Raw genomic sequence first — 21,817 nt, 5'->3', positions numbered from 1 at the left:
GAATGTTTTTTATTGAAATTGGCTTTGTGCTCTATCATGTTACTCAATGCACTGAGCTGTCCAGGGCACTGAAGTAATGTGCATTGCATAATGATTGATTCCCACTGGATGTAGGTGTTGCCACCTTTTCTAGTTTTTATGTAAAAATATAACTGGAAAAAAAAAATTTTTTTAATAAAGATGCTTTTTATTCAGTCGCTCTAAAAAGTAAAAAAAAAATATATAAGGAAAAAGAATGAAAACTGAAAAAGAAACAACAGGCAAGCTGATTTCAGAAAAACATTTGAGGTTGGTTATGCTAATTCCTGCTACTCCTTCTGCTACTTCATTACCAGAATCAACAAAAACAACCTCAAATCGTTTTTCTGAAATCAGCTTGTCTGTGTTTCTTTTGCAGAGTTTTCAGTCATCTTCCTTATTTTTAACTTTTTAGAGCGAATCAATAAAAAGCATTCTTTTTTTATACCGTTCAGACATTTCTGGACCATTGCAACTTTTTCAGGATGTCACATCTTTTAAAAGAAATACCATACATAACACAAAGCAGCAGAATAATTTGGCATATAGTGAATTTATTTTGAAAGGTAGTCAATAGCTGTTCTGTTGCCCTGGTGGTGTTAATGTTCATAGGTAGCTACTAGGCTATTGGCCCCAGGGCATATATAATCCTAGCCAAAAAGGTACCCTGGCTTTCGCCACCCAAGAAAATTATTTTCCTGTCACCCTGTCGAGCAGAGCCACAGAAGTGATTCCCCTGGGTGAATTTTCTATCTCCCATTCAATCATCAAGATTTTTCTTGGAGTGCTAATGAGGTGCTTTTTTGACATAGCTTTGTATGTTAGGCAGAGATCACCATTGAGTAGGCAATATGCAATTGAGTGAAGCTGGAGTTTTTTGAGATGGTCTGCGCAGGGCATCTGTTTGAGGCCTGTAATCCTCTTTGTTAGGTATTTCTGCGGCCTTTCCAGTTGTTGTAGATGTCTTGTGAGGTACATACCAAAAGGGGCACTGTATTCTATAATAAGTCTAATGAGTGACGAGTAGAGGGGAACAGTAACCCCTTTTTTCCTCGATGAGAACCGTTTTGTGATGAGGTGTGCCATGTAGAAGGATTTCCTGACTACTGTGGCGATGTGATTATCAAAGGAGAGACTACTGTCCACCTGTGTCCCAAGGTCTTTTCTCACACTTTCAGTGTTAAGTAGACTACCGCCTATGTGGTAGTTCATGGGTACAGATTTTTTACCAAAGGGATGACCATGTACCTTTTGGCATTGAGCTTGAAGCCATGGCTTTGACACCAGGCATCTGTCTCAGTGAGGCCCTTTTGTAGGATGTCCACATCGTTAGGAGTTTCGATTATGGCTCTTACTTTTCAGTCATCTGCAAACTTCATTAGCCAAAGACCTTCTGCGTTAGCCTGTACTTCAGAGAAGTAGATACCAAACAGGAGAGGACCTAGGACTGAACCCTGTGGTACTCCACTTGTCACTGGTCTGAAGTCGGATTTGGAGTCTGCTACTTTCACAGTGTGGGTTCTGTCAGTGAGCCATTTAGCAACCCATCTTGTGACGTAGGGATTTATACCTAGTTCAGTGAGTTTATCTGTAATTCCAGACTGGGGGATGGTGTCGAAAGCCTTGGCGAGATCTAGATAGGCTGTGTGAACCACCTTATCCTCCTCTACGGCTTTGGTGACCGCTTCAAAGGAGTCTGTCAGGTTTACGAGACATGATCTGCCTTTTACAAACCTGAACTGGGTGGGGTCCAGAGTTTGGAGATTACCAATGTCATTGTTTATACATTCCATGATGATACATTCCATAGCCTTGCAGACCAGGCTCGTCAGGCTAATGGGGGAGTAGTTCCCGGGGTCCGTGGTGGCTCCCCCTTTGTGGAGTGGGATAACTGTCGCTGTGCGCCATTCAGTGGGCACAAAGCCTGAGGTAAGGCTATAATTAAACATGGTACTTGGGTGGGGTGCCAGTTCGTTCTGTAGTTGGTGTAGAATGCAGCCTGGGATTTTGTCAGATCCCATGGATGCTGCATTCTTGACTTTGGAGAGTGTGGTTCTTACTTGTGCAGCCGTGATTACAGGGACTTTGCATTCTTCCGGTATAGAGCTGGGCCTTTTAGGGGGTAAGAGGGGGTAAAGTTAGCACTGAACCTATCTGCCAGAATGTTGGCAATATCAGTTGGTTCTGTATATTTAGTGCCATTGTGCTGTAACTCAGAGCAGATCTAAGCATTGCCATTGAGATTCTTGACATAGCTATAGAATGCTTTGTGGTTGTCTTTAGAATCAGTAGTGATTCTGTTTTCGTAACTAGCTTTGGATGATTTTATGAGGGATCTCAGCTTCGTACTTAGGCTGACCAAGGGTGTTCCTCCAATCATGGGATTTTACTCTTTTGCAACAGTTTCTTTCTTCTGTTGTAGAGTTTGTTTATGGCAGGGGACCACCAGATTGGCTTCCTTTTTTGGAGGATAACATCTTGGTTCTGTTAGGGATTGCACAATCCATGCACTCGTGTAAGTGCTTATAAAGTGCATTTGTGTAGGATTCAGCAGTCATACCTGTATTGCCCATCTGCATGGGTGTCGTGAAGTTTGCCATTTCTGTCTTAAGAAGCGTGAAGTTGGCTTTGGCAAATTCTTTTACGGTCGTTTCCCTAATGGGGGTAGGGTGGGATGTGGATGTCTAGGGTGGATTAGCTTGTGGTCGGATCTGACCAACAAGGAATTGACCTCTGGTGTGGAATACCGGTTGCCCCTGTTGATAATGACCAGGTCTAGTATATTGCTGCCCCTGGTGGGGGTGTGGATAAATTGATCCAAGGCATTGGAATTTATTAATTCTAGAAAATGTTGAGCAAAAAAGTTGACACATGAGAAGTTTTCCTAGTTAATGGTGGGGTAGTTGAAATCTCCCATTATTAGGGTGTTAGGTTGTACCCTCATATTTTCTAGTGTATCAAGAAATGAGAAGTGGGAATCCTGTGGGGCATGGTGGGGGATCTGTAGCAAGCTACAATTTGGATTGCGGTCTTGCCCAGAGTTAGTTGCACTTGGATAATCTCGAATGCATTATGCTGAGCAACTAGCCAGGAGGTGTGGATATCCTTAATGAATATGGACACACCTCCTCCTTTAGTGTTTCGGTCCAGGTTAGGTGGCCGAAAGGTGTGGTATGAATTATAGCCTGGTAATGCAGGGCTGCTGTCTGGAGCCTTGAACCAGGTCTCTGTCAAGATGAATTGCTTTCAAACGTGCTGTCAGAAAGATGTATTCTACATTGTTCAGTGTATTTCTGTTTGATTTGTATTTTTCAAAATGTAATTCGTGAAGAAACCAGGCTAGTGATGGAGCCCTGACTGCAACCCCGGTGACTGGGATTCGATTAGCTGCCCTAGCACTGGAGGCGAGAAGGGGAGGAGTGAAGAGGCATGGCCTGCTTTGCTTCTGCTAGGGTGGTGTTGCATACATTCAGAGGTACACAATGGTGGTGTCATCTAACTGGAGGAGACTGGAGATACTTTCACTCTTGCTGCAGGGAGAGGGTTGGGTTGCTTCGAGGGGGAGGGTGAATACGCCACTTACAAAAGTCATCCCTCATGGATAGCTCAATGCACACCCCTTTGTAGTACCTCATCAAGTGCATGCAAGGTTAAGGATGAGGCAAAAACAGAAAGACCTTAGTACCACCCCTGATGGCTACCTAGGGTAACAACACCCTCAGTTGTCTTTTGCCCAGTACAAAACACTTTGAGTTTAAGAAGGTCTGATTTTTTGAAAGGCATTCTTTCTTCAATACATGTATAGATATTATCATTAGACTTGCATCAGTGATTAAAATGCAGGAGAATTTGCCACAGCTGTGCTTTATAACAAACTGGGTGGACACTGTGTTTAATAGAGATTTTTTGTATATTACTTTATTTTGCTGTGAGGCATCCGCTGTGGTGGTGCTGCGGTAGCGTTGTCGCCTCACAGTAAGACGCTGTCCGGTTCGATTCTCAGCTAGAGCGTCTTCTGCGTGGAGACATGCGTGAATGTGCGTACCTTTGTTGAAGGTTGTGCGTCAGGCCTGGCAAGCCAGTACGTAAAACTCAACTGCCAATCATTAGCGGGCTGGAGTTCCACTGTGGCGACCCCTAAGCGGGAAAAGCCGAAAGACACAAACTTTGTTTTGCTGTCAGGCAGTTAGTTAATTCTTTCTACCTACCTAACAAGAAGCTAATTTTGCTGGAGGACCGAGTTCATTCAGAGGGATTAAACCATTGTTCTCAAATGGTCAAGTCTGAATAATTTCTAGGTGTAGTTTAGCCCTTTTCCATGAGTTCCATTTAATTCTAGAAAATATTAAAATAATCTGATTTGCAAATAAATATTCAACTTTTGATCAGCCTCTCCCTTTACCCATCAGTAAGCACCTCTGTATCCTGTTGGCTCCATTCAAGATATAAGAAAACAGCTCAGCATTATAAACAAACTTGTAATCAAAGGAGAAATAATGCCAATAGGAGGACCAAGTGATGGTAAAACATTTTTAATGATCGAGTGCTTTCATCCCTCTAAGGAGACTTCATCAGAATGGAGATGCACAATAAAATGCGTCTTTATGTAATGTTTCTAATACAATTTCATTAGTTGAACAATTTATTTACTTTTTGTTTACCAAGTATGTCCAGCTGGGCCAGAAGCTCATTTTCAGTGGAGGCCCAGGGAAAAAAATCTCCAAAGTACAAAAATTCATAAAATGTTACATATAATTACATAATACACAAAATTATGCAAAGTCATTCACATAAAAGCTACAAATATTGCAAAAATTTTAAAACAAAGAATGTTTAAACAATAAAAATAGCTTTGCAGATGAGTTAAATATTTACAATACAGTACAATATACATTTGATAGAAAATACATTTTAAAGCATGTGTTAAGATAGAATAGGTGGTGGTGCTGCGGTAGCGTTGTCGCCTCACAGTAAGATGTTGTCCTGTTCAATTCTCAGCTAAAGTGTCTTCTGTGTGGAGACATGAGTGAATGGGTGTACCTTCATTGAAGGTTGTACGTTAGGGCTGGCAACTCAGTACGTAAAAATCTACTGCCAATCATTAGCTGACCGGAGTTCCGCTGTGGCGACCCCTAACCAGGAAAAGCCGAAAGGTACAACAACATTAACTAAGAATCACATAAGATATAGTTATAGAAAAAGACGGAATACTAAAGGCATTAAATAAAGCAAAGAAAAAAGTTATAAAATGAAAGTTAGATTAGTAGTGCATGGATAGAAAGCCACAGTGTGCAGATATTTAGGAAAGGAAAATGTATCAGCCAGGTTTGGTACAAGAGCACAGTAAATTGTTTCAGTTAAATCAAGTTAAAGTTAAAACAAATAATTGCTTCTTAAAGCTGTACCCAACCTAACCAAAGCTTGCCAGTAGCAAATCATTTAGCATTTGGGTTACAAAAATTAAAAAAATCCTACAAAATAAAACCTTATGTACATTCACGGAGTATGAAATGTAAAATATTGAAGTGTTAAAATTGAACTCAGTATTTGAAACTTATGTTTAAAAAATTACAATGGCTATGTGAGTTTTCATAACTTACTGGCCTTCATCTGTAGTACAAGTGAGATAGATGTGTTCTCATGTAACCCTTCTGGGAAAGTAGCCCTCAGCCTAAGCTGCCATACCAATTCCCACTTACCTAATAGGCCTTTCCAATCCCCTCCTTGTGAGTTTTGACCATCATTTTCCAGAATACCAAAATGAAATTTCTTAAAATAAGTACAAGTAGAAGAGTGTTTGTATACCGGCGGTGGTGGTGCTGTGGTGACGTTGTCGCCTCACAATAAGACGCTGTCCGGTTCGATTCTCAGCTAGAGCGTGTTCTGCATGGAGACATGCGTGAATGGGCGTACCTTCGTTGAAGGTTGTGCGTCAGGGCTGGTAACTCGGCACGTAAAAATCAACTACCAATCATTAGCGGACCGGAGTTCCGCTGTGGCGACCCCTAACCGGGAAAAGCCGAAAGACTCAACAAGAAGAGTGTTTGTATGAAGCACTGTTGTCTTTTTTGTTAATGTCGTAGAGGTGTTCATAAATACATGTTTTCAGGGAGAGCTCTGTTTTACCCACATATAACACCGTGCATTGAGAGCATTTAGTCAAGTAAACAACCCCTTGAGTGGTACAGTTACCCTTCTGAAAGTTCACTCTAGATTTTATGATGATATCCAGGAAAAGTGTCTGTGACAGCTTCCCCACTAAGGTTTATGACAGCATGAGTCCTAACACCTACAAGTGTCAGTAGTGCTGTTGTATGCCATCATACGTGCACAAGCATCAGATGCCTTTCATGAACATCGCCATGTGGGCCGTTGTACATTGTTGTGACATTCATGAAAGGCATACTGTGGTAATGGTGCATAGTATATGGCATAAATAGCCATGGTGTGTAATGTTATACTGTGTTAATACCAGGGCCCACCAGTAGGAAGGACATGTTTAAGTGTAGTTTGGTATTGGGCCTTGATTAAAGCTAGCAAGCTTTAAACAAGTTTCTCCAAGCAGTTTTTATAACCAATTCCTTAATTGTACTATAACAGGTCCAGGGGAGCATTCAGTATTTTTTTGTCATTTTAACAAGAAATCTGTGGCTTGGTTTGTTTTTGCAACAAAAAAGCTTTTAAGTTTCGGCTCTTTAGGTATCCAAGTACCTAATATGTCAAGTCACATGTTTTCCTCTTCCATTGTATATTTTTTGAGGGGGTGGGAGGAGTTTGAGCATATCCTGATGGTCCTTCTGATTTGGTTTTCTGTTTGCAATTAATGAAGTATTTTATTTCATGTGAAAACTGTTTTGCATTTATTCTGCTATCAGTTTCATTTACAGAGGTATCCGTGCCTTTTATTTGTTGTCACCGATGCTAAACTATATCTCTAGGTAAATGTGACTTTTGGGTAACATTTTCTTGAATATTGCTCTTCCATTTTCAGAGTACACTCTTTCAGGGGAGAGAGAGCAAACAGAATAACTTTCCTTTTAGGTGAACCATTTTGAGAATTTTTGGTTGCAACTAACCTTTAATGCTTGTAGCCACCAAACATAAATGGAAAGGAAATTTAACTAAAATAGAGTACTTTCATTCAGTCACAAGGTCAAAGGAAAAATATCCTCTTAAATTAGACTAATATTTTCAGTCAAATGGAAAAGGTCCCATTTTAATGAACTATTCTTTTCTGTCAGAATATGATGATTTTCTTGAGTAGCACCGTTACTGAGATGTTAACTTGGTAACTTGGTAGCCATGTTAGATTTATTATTTATTTTTTATTTATTGACATTTGGTGACCGGGAAAGTCTGACTTGGTTAGAAACCCATTTTCAGCAGAGGGCCGGGTAGAAAAGCTCCAAAACAGTAACTTACAGACAAAAGCAGTAAATCAATAATCAGAAATAATATATCATCACAAACTTCAAGAACATCATAACATAGTTTTAGAAGCAACATCAGGTAGTAGAGCAAGTACATAATTTTGCAGTTAAATAATTTTCACACTGTATACCTTTCACAGGATATAATAGTCGATTTGAGGTAGACAACATTCTTATGGGTTGGAAGGAAATAACACTAGGCACACAATGTATTAGTAAAAGAAAAGAGGGCTAAGCTAAAGGTGGATTATATGAAGTGTTAAGTAGTATAGGAGAGAAAGGGCAGATAGCTGTTAGTGGATGGTGTACTTATGAGTTGGGAGGATTTGAGGGATGAGCAAGGAAGAGTGAAGTTTGTAGGATGCTGGAACATAGGTGGAAGGATGAGAGGCGGGGAAAGAAGTCATAGGCTTTGGAAAAGATGTTAGATTTGGCAACAACAGGTCCAGGAATTGTAAAGGTAGTTTTTTAGTGTGAGTTTGAACTTTTTGGAGTTGTCTGTACTGGTAATATTATATGGTAGGTCACTCCAAAGTTTAGCTATGCCATAGGAATAGAGAAATTTGCCTGCTCTTTTGTTAGGTTTGTTTACATCTGTAAGTTACCTATTGTTCGAAAGCAGGTTTCTAGTGGGAATTTGGGTGTGGGAGGATGCCTTTTATGGCTGGACAGCTATCAGGTTTATGTATTAGTTTTTCTGCCTTTGTTAGTTGTAGGCAGTCAAGATAGTGCGGGAATTCTAGCCAGGTAAGCTCCCTGAGGGCATTGCAGTGATGGGTGCATTAGGATGAATTAGTGGCAAATTTAGCAATTTTATAGTAAGACTGGATTTGGTTTTGAGAGAGCCATGCAGATTAGTGAATATAGGAGCACTGTATAGAAGAGACAGGAATCAGGATCAGGTTATTTGCTAGTGTTTTTGGTCCAAAAAGTTACATCTGTAGAGTGTTACCAGTTTGAAGTGATTTTTTTTAATGGCATTAAGAATGTGTTGGTCATATGTGAGTTTGTCGTCTGTGGTGACGCCCAATAGTTTTGCACTTTTGACAGTTTCAATCTCTGTTTTGCTATCGGAGTAGATTTTGAATTCTGATGCATTAGTTTTGGGAGAAAAAAGTAAGAGTTTTGTTTTGTTTGGGTTAAGCAGTAATTATGCACTGTTTAACCATGATTCTGTAGAGGTAAATGCACTCTGTGTTTTATTCAGTAGGTCGGGGATGTTGTTAGAGGAGCAGATGATAATAGAATCATCTGCATATTGGATAGGTGCGCTGTGATATCAGGCAGTGTGTAGGTTATTAATGAATATATTAAAAAAGAAGGGGTCCTAGGATGAGGCCCCTGTGGTTACCCCTGTTTTGTTGGTTTGGTATTGAGATAAACAACCTTGCTGTTTTACACATTTGATGTCTATTGGATAAATAGCTGTTAAACCATAGTTTGGAGGATGGAGCAGCCTATTGCTGATAGTTGCTGAAGTAATATGTTATGTGAGACCATGTCAAAGGCCTTTGACAGGTCTAGTGGTACTACGGAGGTGTGTAGGTTGGAATCACTAGCTTTGTTTACGATGTCAGTGAAAGGTATAAGAGCTGGTGTTGTGCTGTGAATTGGCCTGAAGCCATGCTGGGTGAATGTAAGGAGATTATTATGAGTGAGGTGGTTAAGTAATTGAATATATATATGTATATTTTTTTTCAAGTAGTTTGGATAGGTGAGAGAGGATAGAGATGGGTCTGTAGTTTGTAAGTTCGGTAGATTTGCCTCCTTTGTGTAAAGTGGTTATGATTTATTTTTTCCAGAGGGTTGGGACATAAGATTATAAGATGGATTGATTAACAAGGATGCTAACTGGATAAGTGATAGAGTCAGCAGCAAGTTTTAAGTATTCCAGTGGAAGGTTGTCAGAGGAAGATGAGCATGGTTTTAGTTTGAGTAGAAGTTTATGAATTAATGAAGTGGGAGCTGGCTGTAAAGAGAAGGGGGGTATTGTTGGATATTGGTTGTGGGTAGGTGAGGTATTATGGTTCTTACTGGTTGTTTGTGGGGGGGATTCTCGAGGTTGTTGGAATTTGTCGTAAAATTAAAGCCCAAGACTAATGTAGCTATGCTGTCAGTGAAGTTGGTATTAAACATATTAGCTGTTTGAGCTGGTGTCTTGTCTGTACTTGGGTAATGGTTTTGTGTGGACCCAAGGGTGAGCATTGATGTAATTGTTTTCCAGAATGTTTTAGGGTTGTTTTTATGGTTGGTTAGTTGCTGTGAAAAATATTATTTTTTATCTGCATTAACTGTTTTCTTAGCTTTATTACGCAGTTGCCTGTAGTTTTGCCAGTTTGTGTCATTTTTTTTTTCAGCCAATCTTTCCAGGCTCTCAGTTTTTTTTTTTTACAGTGCTGTTTAAGATTGAGTTACTACTTGCTGGCTGTAATGTGTGTGAAGTGCATCTGTGATGCTAGTTTTAGTTTAAATATTCCTGCAGACAAGAATGTGTAACTATGCATTAATACATGAAAGCACTTCTCCCAGACAGTAATCTCAGATTCTGTGCTGTTTACATAGATTGTGCATTTCCATTAACTTTTAGCCTGTTTGTTTTTCTTCCATTAGATTGCTGTTTACAAAAGTCAAACTGGAGTCTATCTGCCGTGGCCCTGATGATGCACTTCTTTCATGTAAAAACATGCTGCAAATCTGGAAATCGTGTTACAATCTCACAAATCCAAGGTAAGATAACAGAACAAACATGTTTTACTTAAAAAAGTGTAGGGATTATTGTAATGTATTTAGCACATTCTGAAGAAAATAAAATGTTACTATTTAAGTGTTTTTCTCTGTATAATGATTGTTGTTTTCTGTGGTAGGATTTGGAGAACTTTATATAAAACTGAATTGAAAGACATGTCTTTACCAGTACCGTGTGAAATAAATTTTTAAATTTTGTTAAAAGCATATAGTAATATTTTACCCAGACAAATATACCTAGCAGCCATGTAAAAGAATATCTTGTAATGGCGTAGAGCTAGTGAACAGCCTTAAACTGATTTGGACACTTGTGGTTTTCCCATATTGAAAGTAATATTTCTAAAAATTCATGTGGGATTCAACCTTATTTGTTCTTGAAAATTAGTATTTAGAAAGTAGATTGAGAAAAGATGTTAGAGATATGCTTCTTTCCTTATGACGGAAAGTTTTGTGTTGTGAAGCAGAGATACCTAGGCTGAGGTCTGTAGGTTGGTGCGTAGTACTAGTGTTAACTGTGTTGTGAAATACGTCAAGTATTGTGAAAGATGACAGGTATCAGAAAATCATTCCAGAAAAGAAAGATGGAAGAAAACCTGTAATGAGGAACACGGGAACCTTTATTTGTTTTTGTACAGTTGAATTTACAGTTTTCTTTGCATGTTAAGTTTGTCGAACCAGGTAGTCTTACTGAATCAGTCATTTTACACAAGAGACCTGGGAATGGATGCCAGGTTTGTATAACTTTTGCTGGGGTTCTATAGGCCTTGGGGCTGTGACCCACCCTTTCAGGGCTTCAGAAGTCGCCTACGATGAAAGGCCAGGGTGGTTCTCTTCCTTATAGGTGCATAATTGTAAATGCCCACCCCACTAAGTAGAATATCAGTATTTCCCCAGCTGTATGCATATTGCGCACAGTTTTGGGTTGTAAGATGAAGATTATATGCACATCATCAGCTTACTAGAAGCAGTAATGCCTGGGGAGAATCCCCCACCCACCCAAAGATACCAATTTGAGTAGTCCGTATACGCCTGGCAGCACCCTAGATGTGACCTGTAGCAGGTACAGAATTAATGCCAACACCCTTCTTTGCAGTGTAGATTTCAACACATGAATCAATCATGTGTTTGTTTGCAGACCTGCTCAGTATTTGTAAAGCACTAATTAACAGTTTCATGCATACATATCCGTCAGCTGACAAAGGGTGGCTTAATACACACATTATAATGATGACATTTTAATTTCCTTTACTGTAGTGCTGTGGCCACTCTGATGTCAGACTTAGTAAGTATTCCACCTTTACACAGGGCCTGACTCAGTCCTCCTGTGTACTGTGCAGTTGTATGACCTCTCCCCATTCCTTTGTATCTTGTGGTTCCATTATTTTCTGCACCGTTTGCTTAATTCATTTGTGACATGATCTAGAGAAGTTAGTACGCTTAATATTCTTTCTAGATTTTAGCAAGTTTTGTGTATTTATTTAAACTGTCTTAATATGGCTTATATTACTATGTATTTCACTGATATTTAAATTTTATATATGCCAAAGACAAATTAATGGGCTTTGTGGTTAAATAGTTGTCTAGATGCCAAACATACTAAGATCTGAAGTACAAAAGCAAGTAATTTTCCTTTTCTTTTACTGATATTATCGGTGTCTCTCTTTATCTAGAAAGACAACCCTCTACTCCTACCACCCAACACTACAACCTGTGAGAGATGCACTTACATAGCCAAAATGGAACCAAAGCTCTCTCCACCCAAGATTGTGCTAAACAGTCAAGAGGAGAAGGTTAACACCCACACTACACCTCAAGCAACACATAGCCCTTCTAAACCCGCACCACCAACACCCACATATAGCAACACTAAATCCACATATGCAGAGGCCCTTAACTGTAACCTGCCCAAGCAACAAAGACATAGGAAGCTGAAACGCAAACAAACACCAATCACAACCAATGTGTCACATAGTTCACAACACCAGTGTGCCACCCAGCAACACCCCCTAAGGCAAGACAATGTACCTAACACTTTAGTCATAGGTGACTCTATAGTCCGGCACACTGATGTCCCTCTCACCAGGTTGAATAAGGAGAAAATTACAGTCAGCTGCCTGTCGGGTGCCAGGATCCGCCACATAACGCATGCACTCAAGTCACTCCACAACAAGTACAAATATGACTCTGTCATTGTCCATGTTGGAGTGAATGACTTGAGACGTACCTCCCTGGACTACATGAAAAGAGACATGGAAGAGCTCTCGGATCATGTGGCCCAGGCAGGTATGACCCTAGCCCTGAGTAGCATCCTGCCTTCACCCAGAATGATACCACAATATAAGGATAAAATGATTGACTTCAACAATTGGCTAAGCTTATGGTGTCATTCAAAGGGGATCCAGTATCTGTCTGCCTGGGATGACATGATTGACAGACCACAATGCTTTGCAAGAGATGGTCTGCACCTGTCGCCCCTGGGATTCAGGTTACTGGCTAAGGCTCTTGCCACCCCTATAGTGCCTTTTTTAGGCAAACTTCAAAGGACAAAACCACCACCGTAACAGGTACAAGCATGCAAAATCTCAAGGTAATGCTACTCAGTGCTAGAAGTCTAAACCTCAAAATGCACTCTCTCGAGGCACTCCTAAAAATGGAGAACATTGATATCTGTGCAGTAACTGAGGCCTGGTTCAAGGCTCCAGAGAGCACCCCTGCAATACCAGGCTACAACTCTTACCACACTTTTCGGCCACCAAACCAGGACCAAAACACTAAAGGTGGAGGAGTGTCAATATTCACCAAGGATATTCACACCACCAGGCTAGTTGGCCCAACACAGTGCGTCTGAAATTCTCCAGTGCAACTAACACTAGGTAAGACTGCAATCCAAATTGTAGCTTGCTACAGATCCCCCACCATACCCCAAGATTCTCACTACACCTTTCTAAACATACTGGAAAATATTAAGATAGAACCAAACACCCTAATACTGGGTGATTTTAACTACCCTGCCATTAACTGGGAAAACTACTCATGTTCCAACACCTTTGCACAACGGTTCTTGGAATTCATAAATTCCAACGCCGTGGATCAACTAATCCATAGTCCCACCAGGGGCTCCAATATCCTAGACCTGGTCATTACCAACATGGGAAATCAATGCTCCATACCTATGGTCACCCCCTCGTTAGTCAGGTCTGACCATAAGCTAATCACCCTTAACATCCACATCCCACCCCCACCCCCACCCCCCAGTAAAGAAACCACCATAAAAAACTTCTCCAAAGCCAACTTCATGCTACTCAAGTCAGAAGTGACAAACTTCATGACACCCATGCAGACGGGAACTGAAAGTTCAACTGCTGAATCCTACACTAAGGCACTGTACGAACACATCCACTCATGCATGAATCGTGCCATCCCAAATAGAACCAAAATGCTCTCATCCAAAAAAAGGAAGCCAATCTGGTGGTCCCCTGCCATAAACAAACTTTACAACAAAAGGAAGAAACTTTTGCAGAAAAGAGGAAAATCCCAGGATGCAAAAAACTCCCTTACCTAGCCTCAATAAGAAACTGAGATGCCTCATAAAATCTTCCAAAGCTAGTTACGAAAATAAAATTGCCAAAGATTCCAAAGACAACCACAAAGCATTCTATAACTATGTCAAGAATCTAAATGGCAATGCTCAGATCTGCTCTGAGCTAAAACAGAATGGCATTAAATATACTGATCCGAAGGATATTGCCAATATCCTGGCAGATCGATTCAGTGCCAACTTCACCCCCCTCTCACCCTCTAAATGGCCCATCTCAATACCGGAAGATTGCTAAATTCCAGTAATAACGGCCACACAGGTACAAAACACACTCTCTAAAGCCAAGAATACAGCATCCATGGGACCAGATGACATGCTGTGTACTACATGAACTACAATATGAACTGGCACCTCACCTAAGTGTCATGTTTAATCATAGCCTCACCTCAGGTTTCGTGCCCACTGAATGGTGCAGAGCTACAGTTATCCCAATCCACAAGGGGGGATCCACCTTGGATCCCGGAAACTACTGTCCCATCAGTCTGACAAGCCTTATCTGCAAGGCCATGGAGCATATTATCATGGAACTTATAAACAAAGACATTGGCAACCTTCAAACACTGGACCCCACCCAGTTTGGGTTTGTGAAGGGCCGATCTTGTCTCCTGAACCTGATTGACTTCTTTGAATCAGTCTCCAGAGCCATGGACAAGGGTAAGGTGGTCCACACAGCCTATCTAGACCTTGCCAAGGCCTTTGACACCATCCCCCACTCTGGAATCATAGATAAACTTACTAAGTTGGGCATTAATCCCTGTGTCACCCAATGGGTTGCTAAATGGCTTACTGATATAACCCACACTGTAAAAGTAGCCGACTCCAAATCCAGCTCCAGACAAGTGGAGTACCTCAGGGTTCAGTCCTGGGGCCGCTCTTGTTTGGCATCTACTTCTCTGAAGTACAGGTCAACACTAAGGGACTCTGGCTAACAAAGTTTGCAGATGACTGCAAACTGGGAGCCATTATTGAATCCCCAAATGATGTGGATACTCTACAAAAGGGCCTTACAGAAACAGATGCTTGGTGCCAGAGCCATGGGCTCAAGCTCAATGCCAAGAAATGTATTGTTACCCATTTGGGAAAAAACATGTATCCATGAATTACCACATAGGTGGCAGTACACTAAACACAGAAAGTGTGATAAGAGACTTAGGGACACAGGTGGACAGTGGTCTCACCTTCAATAACCACATCGCCACAACAGTCAAGAAATCCTTCTATGTGGCACACCTCATCACGAAGGGCTTTTCATCCAGAAAAAAGGAGGTCATTGTCCCACTGTACTCATCCCTCATTAGACCCATTATAGAATACAACGCCCCATTTGGTATGTACCTCTCAAGACATCTGCAACAACTGAAAAGGCCTCAGAAATACCACACTAAAAGAATCACAGGCCTAAAGCAGATGCCCTACGCTGACCGCCTTAAAAAAAACTCCAGCTATACTCTGTCGCATATCGTCTACTCAGAGGCGATCTCTGCTTAACATACAAGGCCATGTCAAACCCAGAGCTGTTGGACATGCTACACTTAAAGAAATCCCAATCCGTCAGAGCTACATGCTTCAGGGATCTAAACCTTGTCATCACAATAAACAAAACATGCTAGAGGGATAGGTTCCTGACCCAGAGACTCCCCAGACTCTGGAATAGATTGCCCATACATGTCAAGCAGAGTGCCTCTTTGGACCTCTTCAAGAGGAACCTTGACAATTGGATGGGAGAAAGGAAATTCATCCCAGGGATCACGTCAGTTGCCCTGCTAGACAGGGGTCCAGGAAAGTAAATAATGTGGGAAGAAATAGCCAGGGAATTGTTATGGCTAGGCTTGTATAGGCCCTAGGGCTGATAGCCTAGTACCAACCTATGAAGCTATGAACAACCACACGTACCATATAACGTAGGAGTATCATTTATTGACAAACGCTGTTAAATTAAACTTACTGAACAACATTTTGTTGATTGTATATAATACTATGAGCCTAAAATGAAAACTAAGGATAGTACTTCTGCAGAAGGTGCAAGCTATCTGTGCTCCTCTCAGTCTGAGGGGCTTTGGCATTCTTCATCTCCTTAACTATGTATTATAGTTCTGATGACTGACAACCTCAGGGAAGAGGGAGTAATACATTTTCCTGTTCCTTGCATTCACCCAACCTTAGAGTTGTAATATAAAAATATGTAGATGAGAGGGACACAGAAACAAGTGCTAACATGGGTCCTGCAAGGGGGAAGATCGCATACCTGACATGTCGATAATATGAACGGTCGATTATGTCGTGTTGAAGAAGTGAGTGTCGTTCTTATGAACTGTCGACGAACTCATATGGATCCCCTGCATGTACAGGACCAAGCCTGATGACTTCTTTTCCTGCACCCAATCAACCCATTTATTCCATGGTAATGGAAGCCAATAATCCCCAGGTGAAGTGAGAAACTTTTGGCCCATTTGTTCTTCTCCAAGAACAACCAGTCAGCTCATCCACTCTGCATCAAGAGTTGGATATCATCAGTACTCATGTCAGAATTCATGTGTACTTGTCACACTTGACAATAAATCTGTTAACGTTAGTATTCCTGCATGACATCTCAGCAGGACAGGCTGAATAGTGAAGTCAGATTAATATAAAAAGGTGTTCCAGCTATACTTTTTTGATACGAGGAACCAACAGAACCTCTGGCTTGCTTAGCAGAGAAGTCAAGGTTGCCTTTAAAGTACCAACAATTTGAGAAGTGCTACTACCATTGTAAGACCTGGTATGTTACTACTTCCTTATAGTGTTACTTTCTAGTCACTGGCAGCAATTATAGTTTACACTGTTAACAGAGCACAGGCATATACTGTAGGCACGTGTAACATATGTGGTGAATCATGGCGATACATACACTGTTAACAGAGCATAGGCATACTGTAGACATGTGTAACATATGTGGTTAATCATGTCAATTCATTCTTTATCACCTGCAGGTGATCCATGTCGCTGGTTTGATTCAAAAGTGATAGGCATGGCAATAATCCAAACATGGACACACCAAACCATGCACAGCCATTGGAAGATGCTCTGATGACATTGTGTCACCCTTGTCAGTATTCCTAATTAAAAAAAAAAAAGAAACTTTAACTGCATGTGTCATCTACTGCCAAATTGACAGCAGAAAAATACTTAGTTACTTGTGACACAAACTTCAGTTGTTTTCCTCATTATTAATACTAGTCCCACTACAAAAAAAAAACACCTTAAACCTGTTAACCAGTAGGAGGAAGATGTATTGTAGACCACCCTGTCAAAGTGATGCCAGGTGTGTAAAAACAAAAAACGCCTTACCAGCATGAGTATGTGACGACAGTGTCTTGAATCGTGGAACTGGAGCAGATCTGTGGAGTTGTTCGGGCCTTGTTCACCTTTACGAGGGTCTGTCAGTGTAGAGTATCCATGGTTCCTTTCCTTAGGGACAAGTTGTTAGGAAAATGCAGATGTTCTTCGTGTTTTGCTGTTGCAGTCATCACACTTGGGTTATCTGCCTGTAGGTAGCCCTCAGTCGGCCCGAATACCAGAATCTTTGGATTTTTGCATCGGATGCTGTTGCTTCTTCCATGACGTCAGGGGTATAAAACAGGCAGCCGACGCCATTACATCAGTCTTTCTTGCCGAGGAGCCCAATGCAGAAGCAGTTCGCAAGTGCTGGTTGGCCACTACCTGAAATTTTCGTTTTTCGAGTTTCAAACCTGAAGTCTTCTAAGGCTAAGTACCCCGTTGGGGATCCTTTTTCTTGCTCTAACCAATGTCAGAAAAAGTTAACAATTGTCTTGCCTGTGAAAAGCAAATACCTCACAGAGATTTTCATTCTTACTGTGTCACCTGTTTAGGCCCAGACCACAACGTTCCTCGCTGTCGGTTTTGTGCCTTGTTTAACACTGAACCATTCATCGTCGGGCTATCTTTGTCGCTAAATTCTTTCGCTCTCATTCTCCGTATTCCGAAATGGCTTGGATAAGCCATCTGACAACCGATCTTCCGAAAAAACGTAAAGATAGACGAAGACAGACTGCATAGGTTCAAAACCGCCAACGACGCTTGTGTTTAGCTAGTCGCCAGCCCACCGGTACTCAGTGAGGCGCCTTTGTAGCCCCTGATGCCCACTTCTACAAATTTGCAGGCCTCTGCTGAGACCCATTCGGAGTCCGGTATGTCGCGAGATGCTGCTTCAACTATGGAACCTGCGGATGTCTCTACCTTGGATGGGTCCAGAGCTGCTGTGCAGGCACCGACTTCTGAGGGTGAATTCTGACCTACCGATGTTCGCATTAAACCAACAACTTCGCTTTTAGCTAAAACTACCAAGTTTCTCATGCCCAGGGTATGCAATACGCCTATAAAACCAATAATTAAAGTGCATGCTCCAGCTCCCATGCCGCAAAAACAAATGCTTAGAATGGCTGAAGACCATATTACCCTAATTAGGGGAAGCCAACCTTCCCCTGCTAAGAGACAAAGAATTGAGTTTCATTCTGATTCTACAGACCAGGAGTCCAGTGACTCTGACCCTTCTGATTACCGGGACATGCCCTTATCAACCTATGAGGATTCAGATGCAGAGGAATCCATTTCCTCTGCCTTCCCTCCAGAGGATTTTTCTTTTGGTGAAACCTTGCATACTTTGAGAGCATTTCCGCTGGGAATGCCAGGACTATCCTCAGTCCAAAAAGAGATTCATAGAATTTTTAGAGTTGCCTCAGCACAGGCCTCTAGCTATACCCCCTGTCCTGGATGTTGTAGATGTCTTCATGGAATCTGGTCTTACTCCAGACACTTTACCCCTGGCCCCTAGAAAACCTGACAGGTATAGAGAGTACCTGATTCTCACAAATTTCTCCAAGAATCCTACTGTGGATCCAGAGACCATTTCCCAGGGACCTAAAGGTATTAAGACTACTACAGCCAAAGTCCTACCCCTTCAGACGGGATTCCAGAGCTTTAGACAGATGGGGTAACCATCTGTCTAAAGCTCTGGAATCCCTGTCTGAAGGGGTAGGGTAAGAAGATATATACCTCTGCAACTCTTGCCATCAGGGCATTGAATTGCCAGTTTCACATGTTGAAGTACCAGCAACATATTATGGAACTAATTAAACAAAAAATGGGGTTTCTTCCAGATTGTGCAGAAAATAAAGATTTACAAGAGTTAATGCATTCTGCAAACCAAGTTAGTAAGCATACTTTGCAGTGTGGCTTTGTTTCCCTAGAAGCATCTTGCAGGGCTGCAGTCACTGGGTCTGCACTAAGAAGGCATGCTTGGCTGAAGTAACAAACATTGCCAGATCATGTCAAATCAGAATTACTAGACGTTCCTTTAAATAAGGACTGTTTGTTTGGCACCAAAGCAGAAGAGGTTCTTAAAAAGATGGAAGAAAAGCTAAATCTATGCAAACTGTTAAAGAATTCTTACAAGTGCAGCCACCTAGATTCAGTTGGCATTGGCCTTCTAAAAACTGGTCCTTTCCAGCCCCTTCCAGGCCTTCTCAGTCCAAACCCAGGGGAAACAGGTCAGCCAGACTGCAGTCTCAGGGTATGCAGAGATCTAAACAATGGAGTGCTCCCACCTCAAAAACATGGAGTGGTAAGCCGCCCCTTATGGAAAAAGCTCACAATGACTTTTCAATTGTCCTTCCCAGCCGCCCCTTATGGAAAAAGCTCACAATGACTTTTCAATTGTCCTTCCCAGCCCTGCCCAATTACTTGTGCCCCTAGGTGGAAAACTTGCCCTTCATGCAAAAAACTGGATGTCCATTACTCAGGACCGATGGTTCTTAAACATTGTATCCCAGGGGTACAGATTCTACTTCCTTTCACGGCCAACCCCAAGCGGGTTTCCAGACCTTCCTCCAAACCAGTGGGCAGAGGCTCAAAAGCAAGTACTTTCCATGCTCAGTATCAGAGCTATTCAACCTTTTCCAGTAGAACAAAGGGGGCAGGGTTTCTGCTCCAGACTTTTCCTGGTGCCCAGAAAAGAGGGCTCTTGGCACCCAATCCTGGATCTATCAATTCTCAACACCTTTCTGGTGGTCCCAAATTTCAAGATACTTACCCTGCAACAGCTTCTCCCTGTGCTAGCCAAGGATGCCTGGCTAGTCACTCTAGACGTAAAAGAAGCTTATCTGCACATCCCCATAAGGGAGTCATGCAGTTCTCTGCACTTCCCTTTGGCTTATCTACTGCGCCCAGAGTATTCACAAAGTGCCTGGTTCCAGCCATTGCATATTGCAGGCAGAGAAATATCCAAAGTTTCCCATACTTGGACGATTGCCTGATTCAGGCGGACAGTCAGGAATTGCTACTTCAGCACCTGGCATTTGTAAAAAGCCTTCTCACTTCATTTGGGTACACCATCAACGAAAATAAATCACAACTGGTGCCCAGTCAAAAGATTGTATTCCTGGGAGCAAGCTTGGACACAGCTTCCCAGATGGAATTTCTCACTACAGAAAAACAGGTCCATCTGACCAGCTACTTCAAACAAATGGTCACCAGAACCCTGCTATCTGCAAGGAAAATACTGCAAGCCCTAGGGTGCATGGCTTCATGTATTCTGCTAATTCCATATGCAAGACTGCATATGAGGAAACTTCAGTGGTACTTAAAAAGTCTTTGGTGCCAACATTCTCGGGACCTGGAAACAATCATTCCAATCATACCTTGTCTAAGGGCAGAGTTCCTTTGGTGGGCAGAAGCATGCAACCACAACAAGGGACTGCCTTTCACTCAACCCCTCGCCGCCCAAACCCTGACAACAGACACATCAGACTATGCATGGGGGACTCCCATGGCAGGCAAATGCATTCAGGGCCACTGGAGCCCAGGCCAAATTCTCCTGCACATCAATCAAAAAGAGATGCTAGCCAGCTGTACAGAATGCTCTGACAACCTTCTAATACCAAATCCTTCCAGGACAGCTGCTGATAAAAACAGACAACACCACAGTTATGTGGTACATAAGCAAGTGGGGGGTACCCATTCTTACCCACTCTGCAGGTTAGCCATGGCCCTGTGGAACACAGCCCTGAGCAACCAAGTGCATCTACAAGCTCAGTTCCTGCCAGGCAAACAAAATTCACTGGCAGACAACTTAAGCAGAGATCTCTTATACCCACACGAGTGGAAATTGGAACCCAACACCTTCAACCTTCTAATCCAGAGGTGGGGGACACCGGCAGTGGATCTCTTTGCCTCCCCCGAGAACCACCAGTTGAGAAAAATTCTGCACTAGGAACCCTGAGAGCAGGGTCTGGAAGGTGGATGCCCTATCCTTCCAATGAGAAAACCTCTCAATTTATGCCTTTCCCCATCTGCCCCTCCTCTCAAATGTACTAATCAAGATCAAACAGGACAGGCCAAGGGCAATTCTTATTGCTTCAGACTGGCCACGTCAGCACTGGTACCCACGCTTACGCAGTCTGACAACAGTGCCACCCTGGCACCTTCACCAGAATCCTACCCTGCTGTCCCAGCAGGAGGGACAGATTTTGCATCCACTGTTGCAAACCCTAAACCTTGCAGCCTGGCTTATCCCCTGAATACACCACCAGCAACCCTCAGCAAACAGGTGCTGGATGTCATTCTTGAAGCCAGAAGGCCTAGTACTAGGAAATTGTATGCTGAAAAGTGGAAAAGATATTGTTCTTGGAATCAGCCTCAAGGAAAAGACACATCAGTGCCCTCCTTACCTCTAATCCTGGATTACCTAGCAGAGCTACTCCACAGAGGCCTATCCTTCTCCTCCATTAAGATTCATGCCTCTGCCATCTCAGCTCATTATAATACTGAGCCACCTCTATTTTTTCACCCACTCATCAAACAGTTCCTGAGAGGAGCTAACAACTTAAGGCCCCCTAGGAGGGCACCCACCCCTGCCTGGGACCTTTACTTTGTACTGGAAAGGCTCACGCTTCCCTCTTTTGAACCTGCTGCTTCAGCAGAGTTAAAATTCCTTTCTTAGAAAACAGCCTTGCTTTTAGCCATAACTGCA

The 21,817-nt window shown here is 42.1% G+C and overlaps 1 protein-coding gene across 1 annotated transcript in view; it reads left to right on the top strand.

Moving 5' to 3' along the window:
- Nucleotides 1-21,817, top strand: part of TTC7B (tetratricopeptide repeat domain 7B) — a gene marked incomplete in the record, with an annotated part of 1,939,345 nt that overhangs the window by 1,427,857 nt on the left and 489,671 nt on the right. Inside the window, 1 exon segment of the mRNA XM_044074706.1 lies at nucleotides 10,059-10,175. Within this exon segment, the coding sequence (XP_043930641.1) occupies nucleotides 10,059-10,175 (117 nt within the window).

The sequence above is a fragment of the Protopterus annectens genome, chromosome 6.part0 (genome assembly GCF_019279795.1).
Source record: "Protopterus annectens isolate FY-2018-M chromosome 6.part0, PAN1.0, whole genome shotgun sequence".
Classification (NCBI taxonomy): Eukaryota; Metazoa; Chordata; order Ceratodontiformes; family Protopteridae; genus Protopterus; species Protopterus annectens.
The sequence above is the reverse complement of the archived record's forward strand: the minus strand, read 5'-3'. Positions and strand labels throughout refer to the sequence as shown.